The 12,208-nt window shown below is 46.2% G+C and overlaps 1 protein-coding gene across 5 annotated transcripts in view; it reads right to left on the bottom strand.

Moving 5' to 3' along the window:
- The window catches only part of LOC146861446 (NXPE family member 2-like), a 283,228-nt gene that overhangs the window by 85,904 nt on the left and 185,116 nt on the right, over positions 1-12,208 (bottom strand). For all 5 annotated transcript variants that reach the window (XM_085645745.1, XM_085645742.1, XM_085645741.1 and 2 more), the window contains one exon: positions 6,989-7,207. In XM_085645745.1, coding sequence (XP_085501871.1) covers positions 6,989-7,207 — 219 coding nt within the window. The remainder of the gene's footprint in view (positions 1-6,988; positions 7,208-12,208) is intronic.

Consider the following 12,208-nt stretch of genomic DNA (forward strand, 5'->3'; position numbering starts at 1 on the left):
AAAGGGGGTGTGTGGGATGGAGCTGTTTCCTGCCCACTTACATTTCAAAGAACTGCCTCCAGCACACCCACAATGGAACTTGGAAGGAGGATGGAAGGAAATGCCTATAACCAGATTTGAGGGTAGTCTTAAACCTTCTTCAAAGGCTGGCACCAGGTATAAATAGTGGACCCTCATACCCACTCTTCATGACACTCCTGGACCTGTAGAGGACTGCCTTGTACTTCAGAGGACTGCCCTGCTGCTTGAGGTATGTTTTGTACCTCAGAGGACTACGCTGCTGCTACAAGAGGACTGTACTGCTTCTTGAGGCATGCCTTGTAACCTCAGAGACCTGCCTTGCAGCTTGAGGTCTGCCTCGCTGCTTGATCCCAGGATAAGCTACAGGGAATTACCAAGTTCCAGGGACCATGAACCCTGCACCTGGCCTCTTCCTGGAGTACGTCCTGACCTCCCCAAGTGGTGCCCAACTAGTCCTTAAAACTTGGAAGTGGTGCAAAAGGTGCTCCTCTAGCCAAAATCTGAAACTTCAGAATTAGAAATATTTTCCACAAAAAGTGGCTTGAGAATTGACACGAGGCTGGGACCTAGCAACTCACCTAATCACCTGGGATACATTGCCTGTTGGCTTGAGATCGTGGTAGTTCCCGATACCTTCGCTGCAACAGCAAGTCCTGTTTAGCTGGACCTCTCAGATAGGGCATCTGGCCTCGTGGAGCCTTAGTCAACTACATCTTGCAGCTTCGTCCCACTGGAGATTTTCAACTTCCAAAAAAGTGACAAAGTCTGAAAGTAGAAATCCTGACTGCAACTTGGTCCAGATTGCTCTACGATGATGACGCCTCCTCCTTGGACAACACCGCTAGCCTTGTCTCACTGAACTTCAGAAACTTTTCCTCCAAATTTCTTTTAAGTCCAAAGGTAAGCAGAGACCGGGCAGAATCCACTTTAGGTATAAATAGATAAATGCCACTGAAACAAGGCAACATTCAAGGTAGAAAGTAAAATCTTGCTGGACAAATACAAATTGCATTGCTACTTGCAATCCTAGGAATTCTGCCCGATTGTCTGTATTTTTCTGTTCTTATTAATGGTTGAATTTTTTTATTAGCATGGGTGAAGAATATAAGTCCTAAGAAAAGAGAAAAGGAGCCCACCACCTTAAAGCATGTTACTCCTGTCCAATATAATTTCAGACTTTATTCATCCGCCAATGCTGCACTGTATCATCAGAAGGTGACGTGTGTTGTCTGTGTTAAATTGTACTGCTGAGTTGCCGGTAAGTCTTCACAATAAGCTTACAGCATGAGAGGGTGGGTGGTATCTATATGTGTATGTACTGAGATATTGTTCCTCTACTGATATAACCCTTTTCCAAGCCTATACCACAATAACTGTTACATTTGTGCATGATGCACAATGCTGCTGGCCTACGTTGATGCAATACGTATCTCAGTTGTAGAGTGCACTGCTGCCCCAGCAAAGGGGCGTCCCGGTGCTAAAAGCAATAGAGGCCACTAACAGCAAGGAGCCCATCAAGATGAGCGAGAGAAAAAGCCAGAGGGCCATGAAGAGCCACAGAGACAGACAGAACAGCGTGGACTACAAAACCTAAAAAGAAGGGAAAAGATAAGTCTTCAGTGCTTTCCAAAATGTCAGATAGTTATCCATGCTTCGGATGAGTACAGGAAAGGCATTCCACAGTTTAGCTGCCAGTGTGCGAAAGGAACGTCCACCGGCGCAAGCCCTCCTGACCCGTGGGACAACTGCCAGGTGTTGACCTGCTGAGCGAAGATGACGAGTAGGAACGTAGGTGGAAAGCAGGCCCGCTAGAATGCCAGGTGCAGGGGAGTTCAAGATCCTGAACGCAAAGCAGAGGGACTTGAAATCCACCCGTTTTGCCACCAGCAGCCAATGAAGCTGACGAATGGCGGTGGAGGTGGGGCAGCGCCTAGGCATGCCAAGAAGAGTTCTGGCGGCCACATTCTGGACTCTGCAGTCTCAGAATCTCTGTCTTGTTGGCCCCCATGTAGAGCGAGCTGGCGTAGTCCAATCTCGACAACATGGATGCCTGGACAATCATCTGTCGGATGGAAGGGTAAAAAAAAAACAGTAGAGGTTTGAGCCCACGCAGGATGCCAAAACATGTTGCCGCCACCTTCTTAGTCTGGGTTTGGAAGCTAAGGGCCGAATCAACCCAGACCCCTAGGTTTTTCACCACCTGTTTGGGGGTGGGTGCAAGGCCCAGTGTGGTGGGCCACCACTGTTCACTCCATAGCTCAAGATCTTTCCCAATCAGCAAGACCTTGGACTTGCTGGCGTTGAGCTGGAGACAGTTGGCCATCATCCACCCTGCGACATCCTCAAGACCACTCCGGAATTTAGCAGCATCATTCAAACAGTCATCGGAGAGGGCGACTACTAATTGTGTATCGTCAGCATATGATACTATAGTCAGCCCTCTCCTCTTGGCTACCGCAGCTAGGGGCTGAACATACAGGTTGAAAAGCGTTGGACTTAATGCAGAGCCCTGTTTGAGAGGATGGATTCTGGAGGTGAAAGGGGTGGCCAACACCTGGAAGGACCAATCCGAAAGAAAGGAGATAAACCAATTCAGGGTGAGGCCACTATGCCAGCCTCCTTCAGCCTCCGTAACAAAATCTGGTGAGAGACCGTATCAAATGCGGCACTGAGATCCAGTAGGATCAGTGCCGAAGTACGACCCTCATCCAGTGCTGCTCTCAGATGTTCATTCGCAGCTAGGAGGGCTGACTCTGTGCTCAGGCCCGGGCGAAACCCACACTGGGAGGAATGCAGTATGTTATTATCCTCCAGGACAAGATGGAATTGATTTAGGCTTCGGAGATCTTAGAAGTCCAAGGAAGCAGGGAAATAGGGCGAAAGTTCTCCAGTTTAGCTGGATCAAGGGTGGGCTTCTTTAATAGTGGCATTACCCTAGCCTGCTTCCATAACCTGGGAACCCTGGCCATAGACAGGGACATGTTGATAACCTGGCCCAGATGTGTGAGAAGCACAGGAAGCTGTCTCATAAGATGGTCAGGCTTCATAGGGTCAGCCGGTGAGTCAGATTTAACCTTTCTGCAAAGTACACATAGTGCATCCTCAGTAATTAGAGGGAAGGTGGACAATGTATGGGCGGAAGGGGGTGCATCCCCAGAGTCAGAGCCCATGGTAACCTGAGGAAAGGTCTTATAGATGTTATCCACCTTATTTATAAAGAAGGTGGCATGGTCTTCACAGTGTTCGTCAGACTTGATGGCAGACGTCACAGGTGCCCCAGCATTTTTAAGATTATTAAGAAAAGAAAACAATTTTTTAGAAGGGTTATAGCTGTTTCTGATCTCATCAGCAAAATGTGCTCCCGTGCTTTCTGGACAGCCCTGTGGTATTTCTTAATGGCTGACTGATAGCAGCTCTTCAAGATGGAATCAAAGTCTCGCCTCCATGCCCTCTCCATCTGTTTACATGCTTTACGCATATTGGTAAGATCGTAAATGTGTGAGAGTCTTAAAAATGTACATATTATTTTCATAGCTGCCAAGGTTTCAGATTGCTTATGTGTGACATTTATTATAATGTCAGTGTAATTATGAGTGACATTCAACAACTATGAGTGACACTATCTCGCAATCAAAAATCAAGCAATGAGGACAAGGGAAACATAAATATCAGAAATTACACCCATTTGAGCAATGAAAAACTCTAAGATCTTAAACCTGCTGATAAGCTCCAGAAACGGAAGGGCTCTAAACAAGTGCCCTTGTAACCATATCGCACCGTTAAACAAATCTTGAGGCTGAAGATTCTCGTTGCACTGCCGTGACGTCAGCAACATTTCTGCACTATTGGGTGAAACAGTGTAGACATCCGTGAGCTGAGCCAGACCCCAAGCCTGCCACAATAAACCACAAGCTGCCAGCTAAGAGAGGTGCTAAAAATGTCACCCCTAACTGTTGGAGTGCCTTTCTTTCATACGCGCACTGCTGTCACCTCCACAGTGCGCCTAGAAGTGATTGAGAAGCCACCCACTGTGCTGTACAAAAACACAAACACATAAAAGTTGTCTCAGCGCGCAGCTATAATAAATACTAGGGACAAGAAGACCCACTAGGTCGAGAAGGAACAATGATATGGGCTTGTTTTTACTTATCGACCTGGAGGAGATGAAAGGCTGTGCTGGCTCCATCGGTATTGGATCATGTGACGCGCAGGTGCACTGGGATTCCAGCAGCAGGTGCATTAACCCCAAAGTATCCCAGCATAAAAGACATGACTGGATGAACTGCTCGCTTCTGACACGGGCAGCTTCTGCAGCAATGGCTATTGAAGGGGGAAAGATGGACATTTTACAGCATATGCTAATGAATGAATATCTATTAAAAAAAAAAAGCAAAATATTAAAATTTTCTAACCCAAAGTAACAGAAACAATACAAATATGTGTATTAAAGAGCCAAGGAGTGAGTGATGGAGCATCCTTCATGCCACTGCCACACAAGAGGGTGGAAGTGTTTAATGGGGCGCGGCATGTTTTGGGACGGCTTAAGCACAGCCGAGCTGGGCCAATTTCCGGGCTGCACAGAGCTGTCTCCATACACGTCATACAGCAGTCTCTGCACAACCTGGCTCCAAAGCAAACAGTGGGTTTCTGCCGGCGTGTGGCACCCATATTCATACTGTTTTGCACGTCATGACTCCCTTTTCAGGTAACCCTGCCTCTCCACATGTTTTCCAATTTTCCAGAACGCCCTTGTATCCTGAGTCATTTGAAAGGTAGGCGAGTGGGAAGGACGGGCAGACTTTAAACAGATTGTACGCAGCTCCAGTACTTTGTCCACAGGGCCCGCGGCGGCGGTTGGCTAATTTCCAGATCAGCTGTGTCATCGTTTTGTAATCTAAGAAATGCATTCGTTTGTACCACGTACTCTATGACCTACAGTGCTTTCACCGTATAGGTACGGTCTATGAGTGTGCAGCAGAGAAGTGCATCGCACCGATTGAAGGGGCACATGCATCAAGGTACGCAATTGTGATTCCATAACTGCGATTATTAAGGAATCGCAATTGTGGAATCGCAATTGCCTGTGCATGTAGATTTCGCTAAAATATTAGCGATTCCTACATATTCCTTAATTGCGAATAGCAAATTGCGATTTGCAATTAAGGAATAGCTTCCCATTCAATGAATGGGAAGTGAATGCGCAATTTGCGAGTACCAAATAGGTACTCGCAAATTGCGCATGCGATTTCAAGGGTGCAAGGGGGCACAAAGGCACCCTGATGCACCCCCGAAATTGGCACATGCATTTTTCAAAGTTTTTGCAAATTACCATCAACTTGCAGTTGATGGTAATTAGCGTTTCCTAAATGCAAAGTCGCATTTAGGAAAGGCTTGTTGTATTCCAAATAGGGAATCGCAATTTGCGATTCCCTAAATGCATTCGCAACTTAGGTAATCACAAATTTTGCGATTACCTATTTTGCGAATTTCCATTTTGGTTTCTTCATCCCAAATGCCAAAATACCAGTCGCAACGGGGCAGATTCTGTGAATTGGCCCGTTTGCCACTGGTATTTTGGTTGATGCATGTGCCCCAAAGTGTTCACTGCTTTGGTTTTCACAGAGCTTGTGTGCCACAGTGTGCACTGCACTCATATTAGCATTTGAACATAATACATTGCCTTGCTTTGGGCCTGATATTTAAAGGCCAGCAGTGCTGTATCTATCCATCATATTGGGGTGTCTCCCAAGTGAGCAATGCTGGCTCTGCATGGTATTAAAGGAGGAGAGCATCCTGGGTAGGGTCACCCAAGGAAGGAAGGAAAGACCCATTATAGCTCCGGGTGGGAAGGGGGGAATCATCATGCGCGCTATTAATATATATGGAGCCTGCTTACATTTTTAGGTCTCGCCTGACCCAGCGCCTTCGCTGGTCTGGCAAGACTTATTGAGAGGGCTCCAAAAAGTGCTACCAGGCCAGCCTAGAACGACAGTGCATGTGCAACTGTTGCATGGTTAAACACTTATAAGGTCCCAAAGGCGAGACCTATTGGCTATGCCAATGCTTGTTATTCGAGTCAGTATATTTGCGCATTGTGATGCCCCCAGTTGTTCACTTAGTCCAAACCTCCTGAGCGTTTATTACCATAGCTCACAGCAAGGACACATGACTGAAATCCGTGGACCATATCGGGGCTCCTCGCAAGTCCGGCGGTGGTTTTACAAGGGGACGGGCAGTGCACACTATTGTAAAACCATGAAATATGGCTAGTGAAGTAACACTGTAATGGAACATTAAAAGGGTAAGAAACGGGGCCGCAGTGTCATACCAGCTCTGCCTGTTTTAATCCAATCATGTAACACCCGAGCTGCTTTCCTCTGCTCTACCACGCCACACGCCTGCACAACGTGGGATTGCATTTCATTGTATTAAATAAGGATACTGTCCAGGGCGGGGATGTTGCATTACGTCACAGGGACACATAGCGGTAACAACTCGACCACCGAAGCCTGTGAGACTGCCTAAACAGCAGCGCTCAGGCAGACAGCTGAGGCGCTATAAATGCGTGGCAAGGCATTTCAGTGCGGTGATGCAGACTACCACACTGAAATGCGTTAGTCTAACGCCTGATGCGTGGTACTTGGCAGACCAATTTTCTGACTACAAATACACGGGTTCTAAAACAATTGCCTCGTTTTTGTTGGCACACACTAGTCCTGCAAAGTATGGTTACAATATTTTAAATACAATTGAAGATACACATTTAATTACTGATACTACTTAATCTGAAAAGTAAGCTAGGATAAATAATGTAATATATAATAAACTTAAAAAGGTGTAAATATAGCTATACCCATTAGCTTACATTTTAGTACGATGTATTCCAAGGCACAAAGCGTCTTGTATAGGCTGGTGCTAAGAATTAGGCATAATGAGAAATTCTGAATTTAATTGAAGAAAAACATACTTTTGGTTTGCTCTGTGAAGTACATTATGTACTGACGTAAGGTGGAGTCTCCGATCAGATAAAGACGCTTTTTTTGCAAGCAGTTCAGATAATCTTCAGCAGTTTTGTAGGACACCATATTGCAGAAAACGGGATGCCATACGTTTTGTAAGAAATATCCGCTAGGGTAAGGAGACGCCATTCCTGTCTTGCATTTTCCAGTCGGTTTACTGATATTTCCTTGGGAACAGAAAACACAAATAGAAACAATGTTACATGGTTATTCATATCTAATTTTTCCTTTACAATATATGGAACTGTACGTGTGCAGCTAGAAACAACTGGGATATTTTCTACTCAGGTGTCCGCCTGACTGACACCAGACAGCTTGGTACACCGAGTGATTAGGTGCAGTGTGAATTTTCAGGTTAAACTCTAAATCACATTTTGACATTCCCCTTCTGTTGTTTTTGCTCCTCTTCGTTCAGCATTCCTTGTAAGAGCTGCAACCTCTAAACAATATTCTCACAGGATTTCACATGATACTCACACATCTTCAGTAATTGTAAAAGTCGATGTTGGCTTTTCACCATCATGAGAAATTGCATGGCCCATGAATTTCCCTTTCTCTTCTGAAAAATGAACTTGTCCTTATGACTACTTTTCCCATTCACTTTGGTAACACTCTTCGCAGAATGCTGTCCTGCTCCTCCAGTGTCAGCGCATGAACCATGGCACCTTCACAGCATTCAAATTCTCAAATATAATTTGTTAATCTGTGGAACACTGAAGATGAGAAAGAAGGACTGAATATTATTCTCAGCAATCTAAAGGCACCCTCAAATACTATGAAAGCTGTAGTATATTCATGTTTCTCTTTCAAGGTCACCTGTCGTTAAGCTATCATACATCCCCAAATGGTAAAATAATTTCACCCCTCTGATGTGGACATCCATTGATGTATTTTCTGGTATGCGTGTTAATTTACCATTTGTATAAAATGTGCAAGTCACAATGTCCATAATTGTTAGACCTGGCTTTTTCAGCGGGTTTATCCCCAGACTTTTTTATTTTTGGACTCCTGTTTTTGACCCTGTTTTGGTTGGTTTTATGACTCTGGGCACTTTACCACTGCTGATCAGTGCTAAAGTGCATATGCTCTCTGTGTAAATTGTTATTATGGATTGGTGTTTCAATGATTGACTTATTTGATTTACTACTAAGTCCCCAGTACAATGCACTGTGTGTCCAAGGCCTGTAAGTCAAATGCTGCTAATGGGCCTGCAGCACTGATTGTGCCATCCATACAAGCAACCTTTACAAAGGTTCTCAGACCTGCCACTGCAGTGTCCGTGCACAGTCTGGTACTGCCATGTTGTCCTGACAAATGCACCCACTTGTCAGGTACCCTTGCCAGGCCCTAACCTTCCCTTTTCTTACATGTGTGTTACCCCTAAGGTAGGCCCAAAGTACTCCTGTGGGCAGGCTGCAGTGTTTGTGAAAGGTAGGACATGTCCTGATGTGTGTGACATGTCCTGATATTGAACTACAGTGTATTTTGTTTTTCACTGTTGAAAGGCGATCTGTGCCATAGGATAGAATGGTAGTTTATTTATAACATCTTATAAGTATAACTTTCCATTGGGGCAAGATGGAAAGATGGAGTTTAGTATGCCTGAACTCAGAATATAACACTGCATCTTTCAGTAAAGATTATTTTTATATTGTGTGTTTGAAAATACCATTTTAGAAAGTGGGTATTTTCTTGCTTAGCCATTCTGTGTGCCTCTGCTGAGTTGTTGATTGACTGTCTGGCTTTTGAGTGACAGGGGCTGGAGATGTGCATTCCCTGTAGACAGCCACGGGGGGGGGGGTTGAGGTGTGTCCTGCCTTTCCTGGATGAGTCCAGGCTGGGCTGAATAGACCTGGGCTGCATTTAGAATAGGGGGGTGAGATTTCCTTTCACCTGAACGGGGCTGGTCTGCCTTATGCAATGCTGTCTCCACCTCCTGCCGGGAAGCTGGACCAGCGAGGACATAACTGGGTTTTTTGACTGAGCACAGAGCCTCTCTGCTACCAGAGAACAAAGGAAAATGCTGTATACATTTTGGGGCACAGACCCCAGAAATTTAGATCACTTCCGGACTCAAGAGAAACCTTTGCCAAGGAGAAGAGCTGGGAAAGCTGAAAGAGAAGTACTGCTCCTTTGCTGTTTGCTGTCTGGGGTTGGCCTTCAGTGGCTGTTTCTGCCAAGGAGAAGACACAGATTTTGCTATGGGCTGTGTCTCCTGCTTGAAGATCTCCAAGGGCTTGAACTAGAGCTTGCCCCCTGTTCTGACATAAAGACGTCACCACCAGCTGCCCTGAACATCCTTGCAGGGAGTTCTGACCTGCCAAGAGGTGTATGTTACTGTGTTGGGCGTCTGGAGGTCAATTCTGCTGTTGGGAGCTGGAAAAGAGATGCAACGAAAAGAAGCTGGACGCATCTGCACCCATTTCCGACACATCGCCACTGTGCCGCTAAAGAATTTATTGCAACGTCTGCATGCAGCTGGAGAAATCGCCGGAAGCCAAATCCAATTCACGATCGCCAAAATCCGAGATCACCGCACCAATTCCGATGCAGGCCCTGCTGTGCTGCTGCAAGAACCAATGCATCATGGGACCGCGGCTGGAGAGACCAATGCAGCGCCGTTGCCGCCGCCACATTGAGAACCGACGCACCCCAGATCCCAACGCATTGCACTGGGGCACCAAGTGTACAAGAACGCTGGGGCAGCAGTAGGAAACCGACACATCACCTCCTCTTCAGTAAGAAACCAACGCAATACCTCTCTTCAGTAAGGAACCGACGCATCACCTCCCCTTCATGGCAGTAAAGAACCAACGCATCACCTCCCTTGGAGTAAGGAAACTACGCATTACCGTCCCTGGGTGTAAGGAACCGACGCATCACCTTCCCTGCGGCTGATGAAAACAGAGGGCCTAGAGTGAATGGCATACGGGTGAGGATGCCGATTCCTGAGGAGCACCCTTGGATTGAACCTGGCCCGCTGCAGCCCTCAAGTATTGGCAGGACTACTTACTGCAGCACTGGCAGACGGGGAAAACTTCAGACAACCTTGATGAGGAGGGGGGACGGAATCATGTGCTGCAGCAAGCGGGTGGACCTGCATTGCTTCCTGGAACACTCAACACCTCTTGGCTGAGGCAATGCTCACTTCTGCAGCTGCAAAGGAAGAAGTTAGAGGCCGCAGCACCAACCCCAGCGTGGTATGCCTAACTGGAACAGAGATACAACCACAGTTTGAGACTCAGGACAGGGTGATGCACAAAGAAGAGCTCCAAAGAGCCATCGACACCAGAACACCCCTCCCTTATTCACTCACTCACTGGATAGGATGGGGCAGCCCTGTTTTGTTAAGGAAATGCCAGTGACTTAGCAGCAGGAACCAGGGGCACCCTCCCCACCATGTGGGAACCAACACAAGCAGCCTATTGAGCATACCCTCCACTCTAGACTGAGACATGCCTTATGCCAATAAGTACTGGCACTGATAGTATGGGAACAGCCGATCCATAATTGCCAGGCAATGCCTCCTCCTGAAGAGAACACAAGCATGTTTCCACTGGTTTCAGCCCTGTTTGGCCAGGTTACTGTGGTATAGATTGGATCCTGAGGCAATGTCATTGTAGCATGTCCTTGGTCACTTTGAGCATTACATCAAACACACTATAGGTGATCAGAAGAATGCTTGCTAATAGTCTAAACCAGTGGTTGTTAACCTGTGGTCCGGGGACCCTAGGGAGTCTGTGAAGCCTACTCAGGGGAGTCCGTGACTGCTTATAAAATTAAATAGCAATAACAGTTAAAGTGTATAAAAATGGAGAAACAAAATGTGCAATCGAAAAATTAAAAAAGTTCTGTAAATGTGAAGGAATCTGAAATTGGAGGCTAAAAATTAAGTTAGGATCTTCAGATTCATTCATGGGTGCAGTGCTCGTGCATCAAAAAGAGTATAGCATGCACGATCAGTGGCCTCAATTGAATTTTGATAACCTCCAAACTATTACAATTGTGATTTTTTTTATATTTGTTTCTTAATTGAATAACATTTGTAATCATTTTTGTATTTGTATGAGAAATGTTTGCTTCTGTATATTTGTGTATTGTATAGCATTTTAGGTTCAAATCATCTAAAATGCTTAGTCTGGGGTCCCCAGCTTCAAGTAATGACTCAGTGGGTGTCTCTAGGTTCTAGTAATGATTCAGTGGGGTTCCACAAAAGTTGATAGGTTTAGAACCACTGGTTTAAACCAATGGCAATAGCTCTGAATATCATTAGACTCCATCATTTTTTGCCCAAAATGCCACTTTACGATACCAAAGGGGATGATGGACGGAGCGTTTGAGCAAATCAAACACTCACCCCCAGTCAACTGATCTGGGTTTAATCCATCATCATTCTTTAGCTCACTCCACCACCCCAGTTCAGACTTGGCCATATGCAAATCAGTCTGATCCTGTACCTCACAGGAACAGTCCATCCCAAACTGCCAAGCCATGTTTTCCCTGCACCGGAAACAAGCATCCTGGGACCGGTTTCGGGTTCATAACCCTCATCAGCCAGGCTATCTTGAATCCAGTGGCAAAGTGAGCAAGGAACCCACGTCTGGGAATACCCTGCCAACTTGGGGCGATCAAAGAGATACCAAAGGGGATGATGGACGGAGCGCTTGAGCAAATCAAACACTCACCCCCATTCAACTGATCTGGGTTTAATCCATCATCATTCTTTAGCTCACTCCACCACCCCAGTTCAGACATGGCCATATGCAAATCATTCTGACCCTTTGCCACAAGGGAACAGTCCAGCCCAAACTGCCAGCAAGGCTATCTTGAATCCCTGAGGCACAGGGTCAGACTGATTTGCATATGGCCATGTCTGAACTGGGGTGGTGGAGTGAGTTAAAGAATGATGATGGATTAAACCCAGATCAGTTGACTGGGGGTGAGTGTTTGATTTGCTCAAGCGCTCTGTCCATCATCCCCTTTGGTATTGCTTTGGTCGCCCCAAGTTGGCAGGGTATGCCCAGACGTGGGTCCCTTGCTCACTTTGCCACTGGATTCAAGATAGCCTTGCTGATGAGGGTTATGAACCCGAAACCGGTCCCAGGATGCTTGCTTCCGGTCCAGGGAAGACATGGCTTGGCAGTTCGGGCTGGACTGTTCCAATGAGG

The sequence above is a fragment of the Triturus cristatus genome, chromosome 3_1, assembly GCF_964204655.1.
Source record: "Triturus cristatus chromosome 3_1, aTriCri1.1, whole genome shotgun sequence".
In the NCBI taxonomy this organism is placed as follows: domain Eukaryota; kingdom Metazoa; phylum Chordata; class Amphibia; order Caudata; family Salamandridae; genus Triturus; species Triturus cristatus.